At 41.5% G+C, this 27,988-nt stretch overlaps 1 protein-coding gene across 4 annotated transcripts in view; it reads right to left on the bottom strand.

Annotated features, from left to right (window-relative positions):
- The window catches only part of adgrl3.1 (adhesion G protein-coupled receptor L3.1), a 198,557-nt gene that overhangs the window by 43,427 nt on the left and 127,142 nt on the right, over positions 1 to 27,988 (bottom strand). For all 4 annotated transcript variants that reach the window (XM_053619428.1, XM_053619431.1, XM_053619429.1 and 1 more), the window contains exons 11-14: positions 16,151 to 16,334; positions 8,944 to 9,066; positions 6,302 to 6,507; positions 6,041 to 6,217 (exon numbers count right to left, since the gene is read on the bottom strand). In XM_053619428.1, the coding sequence (XP_053475403.1) occupies positions 6,041 to 6,217; positions 6,302 to 6,507; positions 8,944 to 9,066; positions 16,151 to 16,334 (690 nt within the window). The remainder of the gene's footprint in view (positions 1 to 6,040; positions 6,218 to 6,301; positions 6,508 to 8,943; positions 9,067 to 16,150; positions 16,335 to 27,988) is intronic.

Here is a 27,988-nt window from a genome sequence, read left to right as displayed (position 1 = left end):
AGACTCCCAGTGACCATGTGCAGGATAAACGGTATGGAAAATGGATGGATAGATGGATGGATGTCTACTATAGTGAAGTAAGGTATAAGATATTTACTGTTCATCAACTGACTCATGTGCTAAAAACAATCAAACATGCTTAGCTGAATTAGTTCTGTATGCATGGAATTCACTTATTTTGATAATTACTGTACAAATCTGTACAGTACCTCATCTTAAATCACCAATAAGTACACTTAAGATAAAAATATCTTGGCTATTTAATTGGATTTGACAATTATATGGCTATAGAGATGGGGTCCATGTGATCTCCGCTGCTATGTAGTGAACAGATGATGGGGGGGAAGCACTCAGCATGCCTTAATGCACTGTCTGAACTATACAGAGCAGAAACAATGTGGTTCATTTGTCAGTGGCCACATGGCCTCCGAGTGTTCAAATAACAAATCCATTTCATCTGCAGTATTAGAAAATGAGCTGAAGCATAGAAAACACACACTGGGTGCTCACAAAGGCACACACACAAACACACACACACGCACACACACGCAGCATTTGATTAATCATTCATTCATCCATACAGTGTCCATTAACGCAGCCTGGAGGGTGAGGAAAAGAGGCATTGGTGTGTGTGTGTGTGTGTGTTTATGTGAGAGAAAGAGATGTGTGAGTGTGTTTAAGGTCAGCTCTGCCCTCGGTACACAGCATTTACATTTATGTATATAATGACCTTTATGCATTTTGTGCCTTAAAAATTTTGGCACTCACCTCACATTCATAAATGCCATGGCATATTTTTGGCCCATAATATGTGCTCTATTAATGTGTGTGTGTGTGTGTGTGTGTGTGTGTGTGTGTGTGTGAGTGTGAGAGAGAGAATTTTTATTGCGGATCTATCTATCAAATCCCCAGCTGACAAATTTTACCCTCAGCACATGAGTGATGAATGTGTGTGTGTGTGTGTGTGTGTGTGTGTGTTACACCGAAACAGAGGGATGCACAATCTCAGAGAGGTAACATACATTATGAGCTGCTTGTGCTTGATGGCTTCAAGAAATCTGATTCTCTTCCCCCAGTCTCTTTCTCTCTCTCTTTCTCTCTCGCTCCCCTCCCATCATTTTCGCCATTTGATAATCCTGATTTACTTGTGGTGTGGAGGATTAGACAGAATGTCTCTCGCAGGGAAGGAAGTGGAAAGATAAGTGGAGTCCGCCTCCATCTTGTTACATTAAATTATGGATTTGGTATTTTGAACCTAACTGCTGAACTAAAAGGCGAAGTCACACCCACTCGTGTCCTCTGTGGATATTACAGTCATAGCATGTCCATGGAACAAGTTCGTTCCTGTTATCACTTCAGTTACAACAGCTACAAACAGTATTGCCATCATCAGCCTCTCTTTATTGTTTCTCCAAAAAATACCGCTCGGCATGTTGCCAAGAAACCACAAAGGAACAGTTTTCCTTCTGATGAATGAGTATTTGTACCTGTTATAGCATAAGTGATAAAAGGAACTAACTTAACATTAAATGGAGCTATAAACGGCTCAAAAGCACAACCTGTTCATCATTCATTAATGAATTAAAAATTGTAATTGGTGTAAAATAGCTGTGGTATAACACTTTGGGACAAGCTGTTATAGGAAAATAATTCACTTAGGGTTGGCATCACACCAACTCATCGTTGATTATAGTCCTATAACAGCATGCTTTGTTCAAGAACTACAAATACCTGGACGTTTATCTGAACTGCTCTTAATACAATACTAATGCGTTTTATTTATTAAAATACACCGATTAGTCATAACAGTAAAAGCACTGACAGATGAAATGAATAACACTGATTATATCTCATTACAGTTGGACCTGTCAAAGGGGTGGGAGCAATGAACACTCAGTTCTCAAAGTTGATGTGATGGAAGCAGGAAAAATGGGAAAGTGTAAGGATCTGAGTGACTTGGACAAGGGCCAAATTGTGATGGCTAGACAACTAGGTCAGAGCGTCTCCAAAACAGCAGGACTTGTGGGGTGTTCCTGGTATGCAGTGGTTAGTACCTACCAAAAGTGGTCCAAGGAAGAACAACCGGTGAACCGGCGACAGGGTCATGGGCACTCAAGGCTCAGTGATGTGAGTGGGGAGTCAAAGTCCCAACCTTGTGTCCTGGCTTTCATGTGGATGTTACTTTGACACGTACCACCTACCTAAACATTGTTGTAGACCAAGTACATCCCTTCATGGCAACAATGTTCCCTAATAGCAGTGGCCTGTTTCAGTAGGATAATACACCCTGTCACACTGAAAGAATTGTTCAGGAACGTTTTGAGGAACATGATAAAGAGTTCAGGGTGATGACTCGGCCTCCAAATTCCCCAGATCTCAATCCGATTGAGCGTCTGTAGGATGCTCTGGACAAACAAGTCCGATCCATTGAGGCCACACCTCGTAACTTACAGGACTTAAAGGATCTGCTGTTAACATCTTGGTGCCAGATACCAGATCTTGTGGAGTCGATGCCTCGACGGGTCAGAGCTGTTTTGGCGGCACAAGGTGGACCTACACAATATTAGGCAAGAGGTTTTAATGTTCTGGCTGATCAATGTATATCGCTATAACAGGAACTCAAAATATTTCTACTGATATCTCAGTATGATGCTACCAAAAATGTTATTTCTAGTATTCCGTGCCCCTTGAAATTTATGACAATCCTAATTTTTAACTCCATTAGACTGACTGGCCTGATGGCAGGAGCAGATGGTGTATTGCTGCGTCTCAATTTGTTTTTGTAAGAGACATGCAGTTTTCTCAACAAGTGAATGTTGGTACTGTTGCTTTCCTTCAATCAGATTATTTATTTGGAGGAGTAGTTGTACTTTTAGTTGAGTAAAGAATTTCAGTGAGCAAATACATCTTCTGATGCCTCAGGAGATATCTTCTGTGATGTTCCTGGAATCATCAGAAGTTTCAAGTCTTTCAACATCATACACACTTCTCCAGATGACCCATCTGAGGCAGATTATTCAGACCTCAGCTTGTGTCCACATGGCTAACAAACTACTTGCATCATGGTTCACCCCTTTTAAGCCACAGCCATCTCTGCTGCATTTGTGGTATTATGGATGGTACTTCTCCTTCTCTGAACTTTCATGCCCAATGCTGTGTATCCCCTGCAACCAACTTCAATCAAGTGGCACCCTGCCAACTTGTCTGCACTTGCTGATCTCATACTTGGTGAGGTTCCTTTCATCCAAGCAAACTTCCCAAGGAACTGTTAGCTCACTCCAGCATGACAACTTGCCTGGTCGATTCAGACACAAGAAGGATGTCTGTTCTCAAAGTGGTGACCAAAATATGCTATGGGTACTTGAGCTGCTTCTCCATGTCCACCAACAGGTCCCAGTACCTTGTAGAGGCCAAGAGTCTTCCAGATGTTTGGCAGATTTAAATCTTGGGCACTCTGAACTCTGGCTGAGCAGACCTGATGAACATATTCATGGCCATCAAAAACAGCATCGCAGAGCACCCTGTGATTTTCCCAGCTTCAGTCTTATGCCACCTTGATGTAACTTTTCTTACAAAAAAGAAAAGTTACAGATGAAAGTTTTCTTCTGTCTTAGAATAAACTCTCACTTGGGACTTGTATGCCTCTTCATTTTTTTTTTGACACCACTTCTCCTCAGTGCTCCAAACACCCTGGGATTCCTGAGATGTCCCCTTCTGGACTGATGTATCAATGAAGCTGTTGTTGGAGAGGAAGGTGCACAGCTGGTTGGAAACTATGCTGAAAAAATTCTTGGCTTCGACACTCAGTGGGGAGATGATGCGGAACTGAAAGATCCGCTTGAAGTTCTCCTCTTTGGGGATCCAATTCCCTTCTGCAAATCTCCTTTGCTCTGGAATTTTGCCCCTTCTCCAGATGACTAACAGGATATTCTACAGTTGTAGCAAAAGATTAGGACAGTTAAGTGATACCACTTGCCCCTGGAGTGGAATTTGATCGAGGTTTGCACAAAAAATCGACATCGTCAAACTGTACATCTGGCTTAGGAGGGACGATCAGCATTCTACATTCTCCCAAGTCCTTTCCATTCTCCTTGAACGAGTGCCTCAACGACTTGAGCTTCTGCCGGATGCTATGGATCCTCACCTTTCTTGGCTTCTTAAAGTAAGGTAGCTTGGCTCCTTTTCCTTCCTTTTCTCAAAATCTTTCTGTTGCAAGACTCACTATAGTTGTTGTCATGGCTTGTAGCTTATCACTGCCTCAAATAGACAAATTTAGTTGTCTGTGTCTCCACAGTGCTGACTTATTGCGCTTTTCCACCGCATGGTACGGCTCGACTCGACTCAACTTTGCTCGCTTTTTGGGGGCTTTCCACTGTGGATAGTACCTGGTACCTGGCACATTTTTAGTACCACCTTGGCCGAGGTTCCAAGCGAGCTGGGCCGATACTAAGTGTGAGCCACGCACTGAGCGAGCAGGGAATCTGCAGTATCTTCCTCGTGGTGTACAGTATCATATGGAGTCTCCTTAGCGAGTGGTTCCGTATTGTGCCTGAATAAATGTGTCATTTAATACATACTTTGCATATGGTAATATTCTATTAATTGAAAGTTATGTATCATTTATATCATGACAGATATAAATTACAACAAAGGTTTCTGTCTTAGATATTTACACCTCGCAGGCGTTTATCAAAGTCGCTCCTGTTGCAGCTGAATCGAACGTAGTCATATAGAGCAGTACGTAGGTTATAGAATGCCGCTATTTTACATCCTTAATAGGGTCCGTGTTCAGTGAACAGGAAAGTCATTTGGAATATGGCCTGACCATGTATTTGTACAGGGCTTCGATAATACAACATAATTCCTGTGTGAAGGCGAGTGGAAGATCGCACCCACGTTGAGGTGGCACTATACTGCAGTGGAAAAGCAAGCTCGGAAAAGTAAAGCGAGCCGAGTCGAGCTGTACCATACAGTGGAAAAGTGGCTTTATGAGATCCTGGCCAATTGATCTACCTCCTCTTTGGCTTGCTGCTGGGGGAATCCATTCGCAACACTTGTAGGTTCTAGTCACTGTGGGGTGACTCGGGGCATGGCTCCTCCTCTGACTCACCAGGTTGAACACCTGTGCGTTCTGTTGCTCTTGCTCCCACCAAACACATCATCCTAGATTGGTGGATCTTTAAGCTTTGATTGTTCTTGCAGATCTTGCTACATGGAACTCACTTGCTCGTTGCTTTGGTCTGCTACCCTTGGGTCCATTCGAATGGATTGCCTATTCTCCCACCCCCCTCTTGGACACCCCCGCGGGAATATCTCCATCAGGTTCTCTGTAGCTTGCTTGGTACTCCTCCTCACAGAGGACATAGAACGGGTTGCCAACTCTGCCCCAAAAGCCTGGACTGTCACTGTCTCTCCAGTAATCACTATGCTTTTCATGGTTGTCAATCAGACTTTCCTAGTCTTCACTGATGAGTAATTTTACCAACTCTGATTATATATCATTTGGTCATATGGTTATCATACAGTGTACTTTTCACATCGGGCCATCCCTAGTTGGTACAGCTATAATGAGGTAGTAAGATCCAAAATGACCAAAGCAACCCTTTATTGTAACAGAGTGTTCCTTTCTACCAAGGATGAAAACTGTTAAAAAGCTCAAATTAACCACATTAAAATGCTCACATTAAGATGCTTGATGACAAGCTCCAAAATATTTATGAAATGTAGTATGTGAAATAGTGATGACCATAAAATATCGTCTCAAATGACACGATGGTCAGATTGAGGTTAAGGGGTAATGGCCAATTAAAGTGTGTGTGTGTGTATGGGCAGCTGGGGGGGGGTCAAATTTCTCCACAAAGGCAGGAATATCTGACATTTTTTACCTTTGGCTCATCCCCATTAGGAAATTCTTTTTAAAGAGTTAAAGGTTAGGGTTAGATTTAGGTTTGGCAAAGCATTAATTATCTGCATTAATAACACTGTCAAGGGAAGGGCCTGACAAAGACAGTAAAACACACACGTATGTGTGTATGCTCACCTTGACATCCACATGAGCCATGAGCACAGCAAAGTTGGTGAGATGTGTGCAGGAGCAGGAGGTGTGTGTGCTGTTTGTGTCACCCAGCCTGCAGTCCTGCGTAGACCAGTATCCTGTCATGGTGCGTTTGGAGTAGCTCCAGAATGAGCAGTTCGGGTTGAAGTTCGACTCTGACTTCTGTGAGAGAAGGACATAATTTGATCGTGTGGTGTATGTGTGTGTGTGTGTGTGTGTGTGTGTGTGTGTGTGTGTGCGTGATACCTGCAAGTGGCTGACAACGAAGCGCACAGGTTCGGACAAGTAGATTTTGTTGCTGTCCTTGTTTATAGCCGCTGTTATTACAGGCGAGTTGACAATGAGTGAGTAGTTGGGGTAAGCGGCTTCGCTTCCCAGCCGCACACTCGCATTCTCTGTGGACAAATACTGACCCAGATTCCTGTACAGAACCAGAGCCATACGGATCTCACCTGAGAAACATACAACAGAAAAGCAGAGTTTTCTACCAAGGGCTGCTTTGGAATAATAAAGCAAAGTCTAGCGTGCATTTCTTAGATCAATGAAAGCAGAAGGAATTTATTTTTATCCTTTTTTTTTGGGGGGGGGGGGGGTGTTAAAGTTAACCTAGACCACCAAGAAAATCTTTTTTAAATATTCTATTATAAGTGTGGCTTATGATTGGTTGGATTGAAAACCTGCACCCACACCGGCCCTTTCTGGATAAGATTAGACACCCCTGGTCTAGCCTAAGGGCAGTTGTTGGGGCAGTCAGTAAACATTTAGACAAGACGTAATTTTGTTGATCACTTTCATGAATTCGTCAGTCAATGGTGTTTATTAATTAAGCTCTAAATCTGTGCAATTCTCCTCTTAGAGAGGGGAATCATTTTCCAGAGCGAATAAATTGTGGAAGGAAATATAAGGATTTAAGGAAAACAGAATTACTTTATTACATAAGTTATATAGTTGGATAAAGTTGATTATTGATAAGTTCAATCAAATTGCATAAGAACAGCTTCGGTAAAACATTCTCTCATGTCTCAGCTCGTGCGTCTCATCCGAAGACCTTCATCGTTCAGGTTTGAAGGTTGTAGATTGGAATTCGTGTGCAGTTATATATTTTACACATGATGATGGAGACAATATCTGGTACCATATACGTAAGATAATTAAGTTGAGATTCAGGACATTATTGAATATGAAACTTATGGAGCGTAGAAGCTGATAAAAGTACAGTGAAAAAAAATGAAACCTAGAACACTTTGTGAACTTGGTGAAGGTAACTGTTTTAGTTATGCTTAAGGGAAAATATACAGTGATCAGCCATATCATCAAAACCACTTTGTGCCACCAAAACAGCTCTGACCCGTCGAGGCATGGACTCCACAAGACCTCTGAAGGTGTGCTGTGGTATCTGGCACCAGCATGTGAGCAAGAGGTTCTTTAAGTCCTGTAAATTGCGAGGTGGGACCTCCATGGATCGGATTTGTTTGTCCAGAACACTCGACTGGATTGAGATCTGGGGAATTTGGAGGCCGAGTCAACACCTTGAACCCTTTGTCATGTTCCTCAAACCGTTCCTGAATAATTTTTGCAGTGTTGCAGGCCGCATTATCCTGCTGAAAGAGGCCACTGCTATTAGGAAATTCCGTTACCATGAAGGGATGTACTTGGTCTACAACAATGTTTAGGTAGGTGGTACGTGTCAAAGTAACATCCATATGAATGCCAGGACTCAAGGTTTCCCAGCAGAACATTGCCCAGAGCATCACACTGCCTCCGCCGGCTTGCCTTCTTCAAATAGTGCATCCTGGTGCATCTCTTCCCCAGGTAAGCGACACACACACACACACACACACACACACACCCGGCCTCCACATGATGTAAAAGAGAACATGATTCATCAGACCAGGCCACCTTCTTCTACTGCTCCATGGTTCAGTTCTGATGCTCACGTGCCCATTGTAGGCGCTTTCGGAGATGGACAGGGGGTCAGCATGGGCACTCTGACCGTTCTGCAGCTACACAGCTCCACACACAGCAAACTGTGATGCTCGGTGTGTTCTTTCCTTCTACACCTTTCTATCACAGCCAGCATTAACTTTTGCTACAGTAGCTGTTCTGTAGGATCGGACCAGATGTTCTAGCCTTCGCTCCTCACGAGCATCAATGAGCCTTGAGCGACCATGACCCTGTCACCGGTTCACCGGTTGTCCTTCCTTAGACCACTTTTGGTACCACAAGACATGCCATTTTTGAGATGCTCCAACCCGGTCGTCTAACCATCACAATTTAACCCTTGTCAAAGTCACTCAGATCCTTACACTTGCCATTTTTCCTGCTTCCAGAACATCAACATTGAGAACTGACTGTTCACTTGCTGCATAATAAATACATCCCACCCCTTCACAGGTGCCTGTGTAACGAGATAATCAACGCTATTCGCTTCACCCGTCCGTGGTTTTAATGTTATGGCTGATAGGTGTATATTACAACATATAAAAACTGTTGAGGAAAAAAAAATACATGCAACAAACTGATTTTTTTATATATATTTTTTTGTGTATACATAATAATTATATATCCATATCACTTTCTGTGGTGTATTTAATACATTTACATTTTACCAGTGTTTTTTTCTTTGTTTTAACCTCGCTAAGGGTGAGATTTAAGCTGGAGCATCTGATATTCCCAGGGACACGTAGACACTTCCGGTATTTAACCAATAGAAATTAAGCGACATGGAATTGAATTAAACGGAGTCCGAAATGCTTTAGTGTAAGCGATGGATTCGTTTTTACTTTAGAATTAACAAGGAAATACGGCAAAGACGTAAACGCACGAAGCCCACGAGGAGTGTAACGGGAATAAAAGAGGAACACAGGGAGCGAGAGCAGGCGGAATACCGTTGCGTCCTTGTTGTTTCAGAGTTTTTACTGGAATTTGGATGAAGTTTCCAGAAGCTTCCGACTGAGGGAACTTCAGATCCGTCTGCATCATGTCGGTACTGAGCCGTGCCACCTCCAGCTCTGCAGTTCCCACACACACACACACACACACACACACACACACACAAACACAAAATCATACAGCGGTGTTAAATCATCACAAGAGGTGAACGATTGCACAGATGTAAGATCATCTCTGTATTCATCTACAACCAGTCGCTCCATCAATAGCACGTCTTAGCGAGTCAGAGTTCTTTTCTAAACATTTCTCTTAATCGGATTCGTTTTAAACACACAAGATTTTTAAGCCTAAAAACATTTCTACTCGTTTTCAGCGTGCGTGTCCTATTCTACTGGCAGATCTTTTCTTACCGCGAGCGTTTATTTTAAGCGCAATAGATTGGACAATAGAAAAAGACACTTTTAAGACCTAACGGTCTTATATTTGTTCTAAAATTATTTTGTCATAAGAAACATTACATAACTTTTACTTGATTCCGAGTCGAGGCTTCGCACCTGTTCACGTGTGTAAACGTGTATAACCCATGTGGAAATGTTTATAAGTTAAAATATCTTGAATATGAGCAAACTGATCTAGTAGTTCTCATTATCAGATTATTATAAATGATTCAAAATGATCCCGTCCGTTTGTTTAGTCCGTTGCTTTTACGCATTTCAAGCTTTCGATTTTACATTGAAAAGTTTGCGTTTCCCTCGAAATACATGCTTGAAAGTAGTCTATTACTTCTAAGGCAATTTAAAGCTTAAATTTATATAAATATATAAAAAATATATATAAAAAATGAAGGGATAGAAAATGCGGACCAAAGAGAGAAATAGTATATTTCCTTTGTTGTCAATGTAATACCGCCATATTTATGTATTTATTTATGTATTTATTTATTTCATATTTATGTATTTAATAATGGCCTAAAAATGTAGGCCATTTGCTATTTTAGAAAGTGTGTGTGTGTGTGTGTGTGTGTGTGTGTGTACGTACAGTCTAAAACATAAATTTCAGTGTGAAATATTACAGTTACATCAAGCTGTCAGACAGTGGCGCTGGACATAATACTTAAGCAAGGGATAATCCATGGCTAGGTGTACGTTACACAATCTTAAGAGGGCGGGTGCATCCGCAGAGCGCATTCAAATCGTACAACGCACGCCTACACTGCACAAAAACAGCTTTCTTGAAACAAGCAAGACACGTAAATCTAGTTAAAGTGTGTTAAAATCAAGCAAAAAAATTTAAAAAAAAATCTTCCAATGGCGTTAGCAAAACTGACGTGGTAAGAATTACTGAAAATATCTAATGCATAAATATCTAATGCTATTGCATCTTAAAACTAGACAACTATGCGTGTTAATATAGAACGGCGATTAAACTGACCGGGACTACCTGAGGTACGCATACGGCTTTAACGCACACATTTCCAGCCAATCGGAATCGAGTATTCGGACAGACCGCGGTATGATATTTAATATCTCATTCGTGCTGATATCTCGCAAGAAATATGGGCTTGGGTTTCGAGTTCAGGGTCAGAGGCACGCTTCTGTTGCACGCAAACTTACACAAATCGGTCCGCAGCGCCATCCGAGGGCCGATGCGTGCAATTTTTCACCACTTACGCGTAACTCAACTCTCAACCCGGACAGTAAACGGATGACCTGCTGATGCATGTCAAATCTGCAGATATTTAAAACTGTACAGTGTCATTTCTGCATATGAATCAACGTGGAATCCTTAGAACAGCCAAAGCAACGGTACGACAGTGTGACTTAAAATCACAAAATGAAAATCTACACCGATAGTGCAATTAAAAAAAATAATCAATTCCTACCGATTTTATTGAAGAGAGGACGTTTAAGAAGCAATGAAAGACATAACGAGAGAGCAAGAGAGAGAGAGAGAAGCAGCTCATGAAGATCAAAAACCAAGACAAAACACACACACACTCACACTCACACACACACATACACACACACACACACACACACACATTGACTGATTTATCATCTGCTTAACTGCAGTTTTGACAGGTGTTTTGGTGAGTTGGTATTTTTAAATGGTCCCAGATCTGTTTTAGAGTTTCGAACAGTATCGATTTTCAGCAAGAAAAGGTGAAACTATCTCACACACACACACACACACACACACATAGTGTGTGTCTGTTGACGGGACTTCCTGTGTATCAGCCACTGATTATTCTTATTTGAGCTATTCTTGTCTGCTGAAGAATTAATACTCTATAATGAGTGAGGAAATCTCTCTCTCACACACACACACACACACACACACACACACACACACAGGCATACGCTGCGTCTAAAGGAACAAACTCACATACCCCAAGGGTAATGACGAGAGGAGTGTGTGTGTGTGTGTGAGAGAGAGAGAGAGATTTATAAACACAGTTATATAGAAAATAGATATATAAAACCCCTTCTAGCTCTTTATTGCAGATAGAGTCCCTTCAAAACACACACACACGCACACACACACACGCACACACACACGCACACACACACACGCACTACGGCAGTAGGGAAGCTCACGCTGTGTCTAACCTAATTAGCTGGATCCAGTCTTTACACACGCTCTGTACATGAAGCGTAACACTTACCCACCCACTCTTCACCACACACACACACACACACACACACACACACACACACACCAAATGAGATTAATGTACAAGTGGTCTTTATATCGAACATAAAAGTCGTTTTGATTTTATTGCTCTGCCTATTGCTTTTTATTCTGCGTAAAAGAGATTGTATTTATATTTAGAGCGTCTCCGAGTAAGACAATATATCTGCATTCTGCACCGAAACATACACACACACACACACACACACACACACACACACACCCACGCACACACTGCAGCATTCTTCTGAACGCTCTTTTTCTTTGTTCATCCAGATTTAGAGGAAGCAGCCTGAAGCGATGTAGGAAAGAGACAGACAAAGACGAGGTTCATTTGAATAAACTGATCATCGAGAGAGATTTGGGACGCGAGATTACGCCTAGCTTTCGGCTACGGTTTTGGGATTCAAGATCTCAGATCCCAAAACAGAAGAATTCTCCTCCTTCTTCTTCTTCTTGTGTTTTGTTCCCGTGGCAAGTATTTATAAGCAAAAAAAGGCGACGACGACGACGAATAACCGTAAAAGAAAAGAAAGGTCTAAAGGAGTGTAAGGAATTATTTCACGTACGGTATTCAAAGATAGACACGTCGGTGTGACGACGCGTTTGTGTTCGACATTTCGATACGTTAATGGGACAGAATACAGCAAAGAGAAGAAAAGAGAAGAGAAAAGAAAAGAAAAGAGGGTGGGGAAAGGAGATGAGAGGAGATGAGAGGAGAGGAGAGGAGAGTGAGGCCCAGAGGCTGATCCCTTTGAGAGCTTGTTCTGTGTAATGAGATGCACATGGACTGGCCTTGCGTTGCACAATGGCGGCTAAATTGTTTGCCAGTGATAATAAATTTCCTCTTTGGTGCTGCGGAAGTGCTGAAGGAGAAGCAGGCCTCGCTCGACACTCGACTCTCTCTCTCTCTCTCTCTCTCTCTCTCGCTCATTCCTCACCTTTCTCTATCTTGTGTGCTCGATATCCCCCTCCCCGATCCACAACTGTCTAAAATGCTTTCTATGTGCTTGATCCGCTCAGCAGGCTCGCTCGTCCTTGCTGTCTTTTCTGGCTCTGCGCCATACATCCGTTTCTCATGTCCTCTCTCTCTCTCTGTCTCTCGCGCTCTTTCTCCCTAATATGCTTGCGTTGCACTGCCTGTCTCACTTTCCTTCCCTTTGTGTCTCAGACTCTCTTATTGCATTCTCTTTTTCCCTCCGCTCCATGAATCTCATTTGTGTGTGTGTGTGTGTGTGTGTGTGTGAGAAAATCTACTTCGGCCGTACTCGTTTGAAATAATTTTCAATTTCATGGTCCGTTCACTACTTTCGCGATAAACGTCGCACTCGCACGAAAACGATACGTTTGTAAACTTTCGGTTTTCCCGTCTTCTTAAACACTAATTATGAGTCATTCTTCTAGCAAATAAACTCTGACATCTGACATCGTGGAGAAGTTTTCACCTAGGCTGCTTTGTGAGCTTGCCCGGGAGCGTAGCAGCGCACGCACGTCAGTACGGTCCCGCGTGGTTCCACGTTAAGCCTGTCAGTCTGTAATCAGATACTAGGTGTACGAGAAACGTGCTAATGCGCCACACATTCAGAGCGTCAAGGAAAGAAAACATCGGGAGATCGCGGGTTGGAATCCTGACAGTAATGATAATGAGTCTTTATTGGTGACGTGTACATTACAGCACAGTGAAATTCTTTTCTTCACATACCCCAGCTTGTTAGGAAGTTGGGGTCAGAGCGCAGGGGCAGACATGATACAGCGCCCCCTGGAGCAGAGAGGGTTAAGGGCCTTGCTCAAGGGCCCAACAGTGGCAGCTTGGCAGTGCTGGGGCTTGAACCCCCCACCTTCTGATCAGTAACCCAGAGCCTTAACCGCCAAGACACCACTGCCACAAGCCATCCACGGCCGGGAGCCAAGGGTGGGAGGGACGGCATTCTCTCTGTCTCTCTCTCACTCGCTCTCTCTTTCTCTCTCTCTCTCTCGTGACAATTACAGGATTGTTCTTCAGAAAAATCCTCCAGATCCTGCACATTCTTTACTTTTCCAGCATATTCTGCATATTTGAGCCCTTTCCAACAGTGACTATATGATGTTCAGATCCATCGTTTCACTCCGAGTGCGACCGAGGGACTCGTACACGACTATTACACAAGGTGCAAACGTTCACTGATGCTCAAGAAGGCAACACGATACATTAAAAGTATTACTTTCTTTAAAGAGCTTCTCTTTTTTTCTCATTTAGTACTGTCATTCAGAAGCTACATAAGATATTTCCCATAATATAACAATTTACACCGATCACCCTCATGAAAACCTCATTTACATCCCGCCTACGAGACACATTACAGCACAGAGCGTTTAGAACCAAGCGTATGTGAACTTTTATAGCTTATACAGGGCAGTACTACATAAAAAAAAAACAAGATGCAATCCCTTTTATTGTTTTTAAATGATTAACATTTTTGTTTCAGATTCCGCACGGCATATAACATATGACCTCGACTGTATTTAATTTAAAAAAAAAAAAAAAAAGGATTCCACACTCTATTGTGTTTTCTCTCTATCGGGGTTTTACTTTGATGGTATTCTTAAACCATGAGCTACTAAACTAGCATGGAGGTTATTCACACAATTTGGACATTTTCACTTAGGGGTGTACTCACTTTTGTTGCCAGCGGTTTAGACATTAATGGCTGTGTTGAGTTATTTTGAGGGGACGGCAAATTTACACTGTTACACAAGCTGTACACTCACTACTTTACATTGTAGCAAAGTGTCATTTCTTCAGTGTTGTCACATGAAAAGATATAATCAAATATTTACAAAAATGTGAGGGGTGTACTCACTTTTGTGAGATACTGTGTGTGTGTATATATATATATATATATAAAAAAATACAGTAAGCAGAGCCTTCTTCAATGGAATTGGAAATTCTTTAAATGATTTTCTCCCTTTTTCCCTGTTGGAGGGCTTTAAAACGCCAGAGCTATACTTCAGGTTGAGATACATATCACATTTTAGAACATTTTAGCTGAGGAAAGTGTCTAGATTTCAGAACTACAAAATCTGGCCATCTGAATGGTTTTCTGAGGCACCGCCGACTAAAATCATGGTTCATTTTGCCCCCAGGTGAAGGTTTTTTTTTGGTTAAAATAAATAAAGAAATACATTTTAATGTGTCACTTTGACCCATACAGAACATCTAGGTTAAAAGTGTAAGCAGGTCTTTATGTGCGAATAAAGATCCTGTTACAGTGTGTATCCACAGACCTAGACCCGAGGTATCCACTTCTGTAAATGCAGAGTTCTTTTACTGTCAACACACTAATGGATTTATAGGTCAGAAGGTTAGCCAGCCAATCAGCAACAGCGTTCATGGTGGCTGTGTGATAATAGCAAATATCCAAGCAGTCTGTGTGGGTGTGGGTGTTTTTTTTTTTTAGCGTGTTGGCATTTTCTTTCTTTCAGAACCCCAGAGCACCTGTATATTAATGGGCCTTGACGTAAAACTCTCCTGTCCATTTTATCACCCACTCTTCATTACACCGGATCTTAATTTATTTTTAAAAAGTGTCCTGATGTGTTAATGTTTCTGGGACAGATGGGTCACAAACGGTCGCGACTCAGATCCTGTTGAATATCATGTGCTTTCTATCACAGTGTGTGTGTGTGTGTGTGTTGAATGTTCAATGAATTTGACTTGCTTTATATACCGTGCCATATAAGTGAGGACTGCAGTCAATATGTTTAAACGTAGTGTCTCTAATAGAAGTCGACCGATTGATCGAACCGATACCCGTTTTCTGGACCTATCAGCTATCTGCAAATATCCACACCGATGGTTTTTCTCGGTTGTGACCGCTGCAGAGCGGCTGAGAAGCGTCCTCTGTCCTTATTATACGTTACGAGAGCGGCCTCTAGAGGCGAAATAAAAACCATCGCTGACTAATTTTGTTGTGTTATTTGAAGTGTTTTTTGATTCATTTTAGACGTCTCTGTGTTTATTTGTTGCTTGGAGTGTTATTTTTTGGTTCAGTTTGGACGTATATATCTTTTATTTACTTTAATATTTATTATATTGTTAATATATTAATATTTATTTATTTATTTCATTAAAAAAAAAAGTACAGTACATTTTCACGGTACTGTTTATTTTTGTAATAAAGTTCAGCAGTATTTTGCTTTGAGTGTTATGTTTTCATTCAGTATGGATTTTAAAAACTACCGGTTGATTAATCGGTTATCGGCAGGTAGGTACCGCCCGACTCAGTTATCGGTATCGGCCGAGCTCTATTCTCTTACCCAGTTAACAGAAACGTGTATTAATATAAACCTACTGACCTGAACTTTTGTCAGAGCTGCTGCTATAGAAAACGAATCAACACCTTCCGACCAATCAGATTCAAGAATTGTGTCATAAAAGGAATGAAAGCCTTAAACCTTACCAGCCAGTTAAAAACAAGTATTTCGTGTAGCTGTGGTGTAAGCCTATGTATGTGTGTGCTGATATAGACATACGGATGTTGTCAGTGTTCTCCTGGATGGTGTCGGTCTTGAGCAGGTTGTCAGCGAGCATGAAGGCAGCCGTCTCCACTGTGTCCAGCAGCATGGTGGCACAGCGCAGCTGATCCATCACTGACAGCGCCTTCCACGCAGGCTGAGCGCGCCCACACAGCAGGTTATTCACCGTCTCCACCATCGCCTGGAGGAGGGAGAAAATACAGAGCGAGAGAGGGAGATGAAATGAGAGGCTGCTGCAGTGCCCTAGAGACGAGTAACGAAACTGAGACAAATATAGACAGAAGTGACACACACACACACACACACACACACACACTAGAGCTGTCAGAACTAATTTTATTGTGTGCATACTATTCTGATGATCATATTTACATATTCGAAGGGAAAATAATTACATACTGGATTATGTAACATTGCACACTTTACTTGGAAAAACAAAGAAAACTTGGCGTCAACTCAGAGTTCGTAAACTTGGGACGGTCTCCTCGACCCCGAGTTCAGCGAGTGACGTCGAATCAGCATGGCCTCAAAACAAAGTCCACTTTTCATCTTTAAATGATTCGTGCTGTATAAACTAGTATTCGCTTTAGACGCATTGAACATACAGACACGTTGGCTTGTTGAATCTCCTGCATGACGCTGATGAACAGTTTATACATCACTCATCACAGCTCACTGCTAGCTTGTTGGTAACAAAAGACAAACATGGAGGCATGCATGTTGTTTTTTTCCACGCATTGTACCTCGAGGTCTATTAGACTTACAGTGCATTATGTACAGTTCCAGAGCTGGTGTCCTGCACAGTTTGGTGATTTACTTGCTCTAACACGACTATAAAATCGAATGAATCATTTAGATGAATCACATACTTTTTGGCAGGGCGACCACCGATATTCTGCTAACCTCAGAGCAGTGCTTACAATGCTATCCTGTTTTTCTCTATATAAGGACCAGATACAGTTAGGAGAGAGCCATTTGGGATTTGAGTTTCTAACTGTGTGTTGGATAAGTCAATTCAAACAAATCTAAAACACTATACACTGATCAGCCATAATATTAAAACCGCTGACGTGAATAACATTGATTATGTTATTATGATGGCACCTGTCAAGCGGTGGGATTTATTAGGAAGCAAATGAACAGTGAGTTCTCGAAGTTGACGTGTTGGAAGCAAGAAAAATGGGCAAGTGTGAGGATCTGAGCGACTTTGACAAGGGTTAAATCGTGCTGGTTAGACGACCGGGTCGGAGCATCTCCGAAACAGCAGGTCTTGTGGGGTGTTCCCGATATGCAGTGGTTAGTACCTATTTACGTGAGCATCAGAACAGGATCATGGCGCACTAGAAGAAGGTGGCCTGGTCTGATGAATCACGTTTTCTTTTCCATCATGTGGACGGTCGGGTGTGTGTATGTCGGATACTTGGGGAAGTGCTGGCACCAGGATGCACTATGGGAAGAAGGCAGTGTGATGCTCTGGGCAATGTTCTGCTGGGAAATCTTGAGTCCTGGCATTCATATGGATGTTACTTTGACACGCACCACCTACCTAAACATTGTTGCAGACCAAGTACACCCCTTCATAGCAACGGTATTCTCTAATAGCAGTGGCCTCTTTCAGCAGGATAATGCGCCTGTTACACTGCAAAAATTATTCAGGAACGGTTTGAGGAGCAGGACAAAGAGTTCAAGGTGTTGACTCGGCCTACAAATTCCCAGATCTCAATCCGATCGAGTGTCTGTAAGATGTTCTGGACAAACAAATCCGATCCATTGAGGCCCGACCTCGCAACTTACACGACTTAAAGGATCTGCTGCTAACGTCTTGGTGCCAGATACCACAGCACACCTTCAGAGGTCTTGTGGAGTCCATGCCTCGACGGGTCAGAGCTGTTTAATGTTATGGCTGATCGGTGCAAAGTTTCAAGTTTAGCCTCCATATCAGATTACTGGTTGTTAACTAATGTTTTAAAGCTGATTATGTGGAACCAAGCACAACAGCATCACCAGTGGATGTAAGAAAACTACACAGAGATGCGTGAAGAAACGAGGATGGGGCTGATTTCTTCCGAGCCCAGACTAGTGACGTGGCCAAACATCATCAGTGTCACGTCAACAAAAGTGAAATACAGTTGTGGGTGCAATCAACATGAACAAGATGGATTATATACTCTATCTATCGGTAATACCTTTCTTTGGAGGAGAAATAAAAGTAGATAAACTAAGCACACACTGTTCAAATTTATAAAAGTCGTCGGTTTTTTGTCGCTTGTTTGGACAAAACGGTTACAACGCACCCGTCTATCCATCTGTTAGTGCGTGTATAATAGTTTGCCCCACATCGTTTTTATTACGCAATCGATGAGATGCTGTAACACAATGCATTGCTCGACACTAATAGTTTTAGCGTCAAGGTATTGACGGATGTTCGATTGTAGCCTCCCATCTAATATCACGGCCAGTCTTCCTTCACTGCTTACAGTTTATGTTCCGTTGCGATTTTCTTATTTAAAAAAGAACAACACAGTTTCCACCCACAATGGTTTATGATATGATATGATAGGATATGATATGATATGAAAGTCCAAACTGCAAGCTAATCATTAAGGTGAAAATGCAGAATGGGCAAGACTTCCCAATTTGCTCGTATAAAAGACATAATTCTCTGCAGACCTTGTCAGTAAACCTGCTTGCACATTTTTCATGGGTTTTTTTTTGTTTTGTTTTGTTTTGTTTTTTACATACTTGCATACCTTTAGTAAACCATGACCTGAAAGTAGAACATTTTAAGATGTAGATTTTTACCTTTGGACATGCAAATAGTATATTTCAAATAAAATAAACAAATTACAACGGTATCCGATAAGTGAGATTCGTTCTGACAGCCCGAGGAGACGGTGTCACCCATCTGGCGCCTGAAATTCACAATGAGGATGGATTTCCCATAATGCCCAGACTCGCCATAAAGCACTTACATCTTCTCCATCTGGCCAAGCCATTAATATCTTTCTCACTTACCCTCGCTCTCTCTGTCTGCCACCACACACACACACATGCACACACAAACACACACACATGCACACACACACATACACACACACCTGGACAGCATGTGTCTATCTGCTCAGGTTTAAATCTGTCAATGTAAAGTCAGCTCCATAGGGAATATGCAACACTGTGAAAATGAGGACTCTCTCTCACACACACACACACACACACACACACACACACACTCTATAGCTAAACAATGCCATACACCTAAGCACAAAAAGCACTAATTTTAAGGAAGAGTTAGAGCGTTTCCAATGATGTCAGGTCTAAACTGCGTAATATACCTGAAACTAATAAATGGACATTAAGGAAAGTAGGTGCTGTCTCAACAGCGTTTAAATACGAGAGACGATAATACGCTCGGGATATTAAAATATCTAACCTTCATATGCGAGAACATTTTAGAGCCTCCAGGTTATTAAAATGTTCCTATTACAATCAGTACACTACTGCATATTATGTTTAAAAAGAAAAAAAGCAGCCTTATTGCACCAATTCATATGTAAACTCACCGGCCACTATGGTAGGAACACCTGTACCAATTATCCAATCAGCCAATCATGTAGCAAAGAGTAAAACAACATGCAGATACAGGTCAAGAGCTTCATTTAATGTTCATATCAAACATCACAATGGGGGAAAAAAATGCATTTGTGCCTTTGACTGTGGCATGGTTGTTTATTGTGTATTTCAGAAACCACAACATGCGCTAGAGTTTATACAAAATCGTGTGGGGAAATGGTAGCTCGTGGTTAAGAGCTACATTGGACTTCTGGAGAGAGGGCATGAGTTCAAATCCCAGCACCACCAAGCTGCCACTTCTGGGTCCTTGAGCAAGCCCCTTAACCCTCATCTGTTCAGTTGTGTAAATGAGATAAATGTAAGTCGCTCTGGATAAGGGCGGGAAAAAACCCGACATCAGACTGGCTCGAGCGAACAGGAAATCTACTGTAGCTCAAATAACCAGTGTTTACAACCGTGGTGAGCTGAAAAGCATCTCAGAACACGTAAAGCCGAACTGCAATTGACGCAGAGCTCATAAATCAGTCCCTCGAGGATTCCACGATCGTGCGATCGCAGAAATGAACTCCGCGATATTCAGAGGAGCTTGCGATCGTTCCAAATTACCGCAAATTTTCGGCAGATTTGGGCCAAGACGCGTCATGTGACGAACACGAGTACAGCGAAAAGGTCTCATTTACCAACAAACATCACTGTGAAAGACCGTGTGAAACTATTGGGCAGAGTTTGTATATTGATGATGTGTATTTCAGCACCACAAACCCACACAAAAGACAAACCCTTCCTGGTTCTCTGTTTGCTAGTTTTTCATGCTAGGCTGCCTGCTTGTTAGTGTGTTTACAGTGCATGTGCTGTTCCAGCAGTTGTGATACCTGGGCACTGACACATGAAGTGAAATCACACACTTCAACAATTCTTGCGATTACAAACAAAAACACGGTTGTTGTAGGGGGAAAAAAAAAAAAAGAATTATCCCACTGTAACCAAACACAAACCTTCATTTTTAACACTGTTGAAAAAATGTTCCTTTAATGGTACTTAACAGTAATGGTAACCACTTTAATGGTTAATGGAAACCATAGCATAGTGCCAGTTCCCATTAGGAAGTGGTTTCATTTCACAGGCAACAAAGCTAAGTGATGTGGCTATGAACTGCTAACTGACATGCTGCTGCTGAGATCTGCTAATAGCACTAACTAACCGAGCTGAGCACGTTCTATTTAAAAAAAAAAAAAAAACAACACCTCTAGTGAAAGATTTGCTCTTAAATTCTAAAATAATACTGATATAAATAATATGCTAAATAGAAATCTATCTTAAGTTACAACTGCGGTATGTAGCAAACCAACCTCTGTGATAAAGTACCATTAGCTTTGCATTAACATAACACCAGATACTGCACTGAGTCGCTACTAGGAATTAGCATCATTATATTCTTTCCTAACAAATTAACACTTACTCTGTTCGATGAGTCGTTTGGTTAACGGCAACAAAATAAAACTAGGTAATAGCTCGCTATTTTATTTATTTTTTTTTTGCTTTGTTTCAGCACACACTCATTTTTAAATGTTTCCACACAAAGTCTCGAAATCAAATATTCATTCATCCAAATAACAAAACCCGATGCAGTACATTTCAGTGTGAACAGTGTCAAGCCGGTAAATACATTTGGACTCGAGACCTTTTGAAAATGAGCCATTTAGCTATTTAACTAATGTTACTGACCCAGACCTCCACCCATCTACGTTAATGGAAATGCTAGCGAATGTCAGCTAACATCAGGAAGCGTATTAGCAGCATACGCTTAGCAGCACATTAACAGGAATCTATGTCTATAAACATTTTTTTTTAATGACAAAAAAAGTGTTCCTTTAAATAAACCCTCTTCTTGCTACTAGCGAGTCAATAATAGCTAATAGAGAGATTTGTTTTTCACAACTAGATGCAAATATCAGGAAATGAAAGCTGAAATATATATATATATATATATATATATACTTTGTATATACTTCATGTTTTTCTGAGTTTGTCAGAAACATTTCGCTTGATCTGTCCCTTCAAATGGAAAATTGTTTTAGACATTTACAACCAGTGCTTTTCAAGTCATTAGATGCTTTGAAATGCTGGCTCTTCTCTTAAAACGCTCACCACCATCCTGGCGAATGGCACAAAGCCATTCCTTTCTCACAAACACTTCAGTGGGAACTGAGTGAAAGCTGAAGTACGGTAAAGCCCGAAAGCTCAAGGTTGCCGCCATTGTTCAGTATCTCAGCAGAGGTCTCGCAACTCTTCCACTCACGCGTGTGTGTATATAGTGTGAAAAGTCCATTCTATATTATATATATGTGTGTGTGTGTGTGTGTGTGTATATATATATATATATATATATATATATATATATATATATATATATATATATATATTATATATATATATATATATAATACTGTATATGTATTGTATTTTATATATATGTATATTGTATATAGTGTGAAAAGTCCATTGTGTGTGCATGTGTGTGTGTGTATATATATATATCTATTGTATATTATTGTGTGTATATATATATGTATATGTATTGATGTATTGTGTGTGTGTGTGTGTATATATATATATATATATATATATATATATATATATATATATATAATATACTGTATATGTATTGTATTTTATATATATGTATATTGTATATAGTGTGAAAAGTCCATTGTGTGTGCATGTGTGTGTGTATATATATATATATCTATTGTATATTATTGTGTGTATATATATATATATATGTATATGTATTGATGTATTGTGTGTGTGTGTTTATATATATATATATATATATATATATATATAGTATATTGTATATTATTGTGTGTATATATATATGTATATGTATTGTATATTATATATATGTATATTGTATATAGTGTGAAAAGTCCATTGTGTGTGCATGTATGTGTGTGTATATATATATATATCTATTGTATATTATTGTGTGTATATATATATGTATACGTATAGTATACTGTATATGTATTGTATATTATATATATGTATATTGTATATAGTGTGAAAAGTCCATTGTGTGTGCATGTGTGTGTGTGTGTGTATATATATATATATATATATATATATATATATATATATATCTATTGTATATTATTGTGTGTATATATATATATGTATACGTATAGTATACTGTATATGTATTGTATATTATATATATGTATATTGTATATAGTGTGAAAAGTCCATTAAATAGACCAACTGGTTCCTATATTTCTTGCTGGCGCAAAATCACCTCAATTCTGTGGCGCATTTCTCTTTTTCAAATCCCGCCATCTGTCTGCTGGAAGGAAGTTTTTTTTTTGTTGTTTTTTGTTTTTTACCATGCATATTAATAAGCTTGATTATTCTGAGCGAGATCTAGTACAGTGCAGCACAAATGCATTCGCATTTAAACACTGCACCGAGCAAAATAAAGATGAAGTCAAACTCACGGATGAAACTCTGTCTCCTGGATGTGTGTGCAAAAAAATAAATATAAAGAAAGAAAATAGGAGAACACACTTTTGGGTTTTTGGTTACTAGATATTGCTGTGTTTTGTGCATTTGAAATCCATCCATACATCCATTTTCTGTGCCGTTTATCCTACACAGGGCCACGGGGGAGTGCCTGGAGCCTATCCCAGGGGATGGGGTGCCAACTCATCACAAGGCACAATCACACACACTACGGACAGTTTAGAGATGCCAGTCAGCCTACAATGCATGTCTTTGGACTGATGGAGGAATTCGGAGTAAACGGAGGAAACCCCCGAAGCATGGGGAGATGCAAGCATGCATGCAAGCACGCAAGGAATCGAACCCCCGACCCCGGAGGTGCGAGGCAAACGTGCTAACAACTAGCATGTTTAAATTGACGAGATTAAACAAACAGATCATTATAGCACAACAGATTCTTTTACAATTGACTACAGATCAGTGATGAATCAAGAGTTCGTCCAAAAAAAAACCAGAGAACATTCGATCTGTTCTTTATTCCCGTTAGGATTCACTCTTTCTTTATAAGCTCTCGCTCACTCTTTCTGTAGAAGAGGGATAGAAGGATGTTTTGTCGTTTGTCTGTCTGGTTGCTGCAGGCTAATGTGGCTATTGGCTGAATCATTCTGCCCCAGTTACAGTAGCACTGTGTGTGTGTGTGTGTGTGTGTGTGTGTGTGTGAGTATATTCAATTTGAGACCACAAAAGAAACAGAGTGAAGTAAAAAAAAGAAAAAAGAAAAAAAAAGAAACTGGGATCCAAGAGTGTAATATTTGTTTATGAAATAATCTGACTTAATGTGTCAAATTTGTGTGTGTGTGTGTGTGTTTGTGTGTGTGTGTGTGTGTGTGTGTGTGTGTGAGAGGACTACAATACAAGTAGAGATAACAGCGAGGCATTTTACCCCAAAACACAATTCTTGTTACACTCACACTCCCCTTTATCTGCAGCATGCACAGACAGACAGATAGACAATTGTGTGTCCGCACACTCACACACACACACACACACACACACACACACACACACACACTGTGCTTTCCACAGGGTTGCTAAATGGAGCAGAACTGAAATGCTTTGAAGCTGTAGGGCTAATCCAGCGTAAAGACTGCATCAGGCCACACACACACACACACACACGCACACACACACACACACACCGCATTATTCGTTGACCACTGAGAATTTTATGTAAGAATGTGAGAATTGCTCAAACTGCTGGATTTCTTGAATGTAGTGCGTGTTATTGTGTAAGGAATAAAACCTGACGCTGAGGCGTGATGCGCTCGTTCTAACATATTACTGTCTGTAATGACAACTAACTAACTAACTAACTAACTAACTAACTAACTAACTCAGAGACTTGTATGATGGTCACCAATATGATTTATGTTTTAAAAAATAAATAAAGACCGATTTAGATTATAGGTATAGATTTTTCAATAATCTATTTAGAATGGCGTTGTGAGTTTTTAGTTTGAATTTATTTCAAATGTATAGAACGAATCGTTGCGTTAAAGCCTGCCGAAGTAGCAGTTTACAACTACTGTAATATACTGTAAGTGAAATCAGAAGTTTCATGGACAATATTAAATGTAACTGTAAATGGATAAAAATGATACCAGGTGTTGTTTTTTCAATAAATAAAAACAATCTGTCCATATAGTATTTGACAGAGGTGGGTTTGTGTTTTTTTTGTGATTATTGCGGGAATAAATGCTTGGTTTTACTGCTACGTTTGTCAAAATTTTTGAATTGAATCGCATCTTCCGCGGTGATGTTTGTTGGTAAATGAGACCTTTTAGCTGTACTCGTGTGAACTGAAGAGGGCTTTGGCTGAACGCGCGTTGCGATGATGTCACATGACACGTCTTGTTCCGGATGTACGGAAAATCTGCAGTCATTTCGAGAAAACACCAAGCCCCGGCGAATATTGCGGCGGCGTTAGCTTGATTTTGTGTTCATTTCTGCGATCGCGAAAATCGCCGTCATTGGAGAGTAACGCTCGCATCACTCCACATACGAGTGACGTTGATTCTGTTTCCTTTTAACACATATGTTTTGTTATGGTTTATGTCCTGTCTCCGCCCCTGTATTGTCAGTGGTTGTTTCCTTTATGTGCCTTCATTGTACTCAGCTGTTTTGTGTTTCACCCTTAATTTCTTTTAGTATTTCAACTCCTCATGTCTCCTTTTTTGCCGCAACATGGAAGCAGCAGTAGAGCAAGGAGAGCGTCACGCTGGGATCTGTATACCAGCCTTTGATTTTGTGCGTTTTCCCCAGTGGTTCCCAATGAAAGTTCCAGCTTCCTTCGATGGCTTTGAGGTGTATCCCTAATGTTAACTACTACAGTGGCAGTTTTATTTTTCAAGCCTGGAGAATTATGCTGTCCCCGATTACTAGGGCGGCCAGCAAGCTTGGCCAAGTAACCCAGTTGGTAAAACTTTCAGTTCAGTTGTTCAGACGTCCAGGGTTCAGATCTGACCTGCAGAAAATGTTAGGAAGGCCCTGCCTAACGGATGAACCCTCTCAGACGTTCATCTCATATTACGAGAGGGAGCTGGCCGACAGGAGGGTCTCCACAGCTCAGCCCCAGCCCCAGGTCAACAGGGCGGCGAGGGAGGTAACACCGACCTGTAAGTCCGAGGGCTGCAGTAAAGAAGTCAACCTACAGTGTCCAACGTGCACTAAACTAGGGATCCACGGATCATATTTCTGCTCCCGGGAATGTTTCAAGAGCAGCTGGCATACCCACAAATGGCTCCATAAGTGAGCAAGAGCAGAACTTCAGCTTGAGACCCACAAGGTGGTCTCCCCTGCAGAGCCCCAGCTAGAGGTCAACGTGGTGACCTCATCTCCAGAGCTCCAACCTGAGACCCACAAGGTGGTCTCACCAGCCAAGCTCCAGCCAGACTTCAACGTGGAGACTTCATTTCCAGAGCTTCAACCTGAGACCCACAAGGTGGTCTCACCTGCCAAGCTCCAGCCAGACTTCAACGTGGAGACTTCATTTCCAGAGCTTCAACCTGAGACCCACAAGGTGGTCTCACCTGCCAAGCTCCAGCCAGACTTCAACGTGGAGACTTCATTTCCAGAGCTTCAACCTGAGACCCACGAGGTGGTCTCACCTGCAGAGCTCCATCCAGAGGTCAACGTGATGACCTCCTCTCCAGGGATTCAGCCTGAGAACCAGGAGGTGGTGTCACCTGCAGAGCTCCAGCCGGAGGTCAACTTGGCGACCTTGGCCCCAGAGATCCAGCCTGAGACTCAAGAGGCGGTCTCACCTGCAGAGTTCAATGACACGACCTCCTCCCCAGAGCTCCAGCATGAGACCCACAAGGTGGTTTCAACTCCAGAGCTCCCGTCGGACCTCCCACGTCAAGTTCCAGTCAAAGGCTGACGAGACAGCCTCCCAAGCCATGTTCCTGTCTGAGGTTGATGAGATGGCCTCCCAAGTCAAGTTCCTGCTAGAGGTTGATGAGACGGCCTCTCCAGCCATGTTCCTGTCTGAAGGCGATGAGACGGCCAATCAAGTTCTGCTCATGCCAGAGTCTGCTGACATGGCCAACCAAGTTCAGCCTGCAAAGTCGACGGAGAACGACGCTCGGCCTCCCTGTTCCGCTGAAGACGTCGCTCTGCCTTCCTGTTCTGCTGAGGATGTCGCTCTGCCTTCCTGTTCCACCGAAGCTGACGATCAAGCTTCCCACACCTGGGTGCTGCCTAGGGACCCCAGTTGAACCTTCCCCAGCCTCATGCCTGTTATTCAGCCCACTATCTGTGGGACAATGCCTGACTCGGGACCTGAGAGGCTGTGAAGATATAGGGGAGGGAGTGTTTTCTGGCGCTCCGGGAGTAGCGCCTTTGGGGGGGGTTCTGTCACGATCTCCCCTTGCGCAAAGCGCTGGAGCATGCAGTGCGCTCTGAAACAAGAAGCGCGAGCTTCAAGCGTGAGCGGGTTCCGGGTTTTACAGTCACTGACTATGTTTACTTTTGACACATATGATTTGTTTCATGGTTTTGATCCTGTTCTCGTCCTCGTTTCTCGAGTCCAGTCTCAGCCTGGTTTATCCTGTTTGCCTTTCGCCTGACCATTTGCCTGTTTATTTCCATGCCTTTGCCTTTCGATTTGGATTTGTCTGCCTATCTCTAATATAGCTCTTATCTGCACTCGCATCTGTCTTAGCCTTATGTGACAGTTTGAAGGACAACAGTGGGCCGAATGTGAAATAACACGTTTGTTTTTTTTAATACAGAAAATAAAAATTGGCCTTTTAATCCAACCAATCGATTAATTGAAGAAATAATGGACAGATTAATCGATTATCAAAATAACCGTTAGTTGCAGCCCTAACTGTAATACAAAACCTCTTTGTACTGTATCAAATATGATCAAAGTACACAAATGTATAGGACTATTCTATTCTAACTGACGAACTACTCAAATTATTGAAGTGCAGATTACCAGGTTGTTTGTTTTGGGGGGTTTTTCAGTAGAATACCCTGAGAGTGCTACTCAAGAAAAAAAAATCTAAATATAGTGACCTTTTTCTATCTATTGATGTCTCCTTTGAACTTAAGTGGCAGATTCAATACGCTTAGTGCTTTAATCAGTCAGTAAAGCGTAAAGATCTCTGTAGGTCGTATGAGTGACCACACAGCCTCGTTCACAAATTTCCCTTTTCCTCCATCTGCTACTGTCATGCCTGTTTCGCTCACTGTTGTTGTTGT

Source organism: Ictalurus furcatus, chromosome 29 (assembly GCF_023375685.1).
Source record: "Ictalurus furcatus strain D&B chromosome 29, Billie_1.0, whole genome shotgun sequence".
In the NCBI taxonomy this organism is placed as follows: Eukaryota; Metazoa; Chordata; class Actinopteri; order Siluriformes; family Ictaluridae; genus Ictalurus; species Ictalurus furcatus.
The sequence above is the reverse complement of the archived record's forward strand: the minus strand, read 5'-3'. Positions and strand labels throughout refer to the sequence as shown.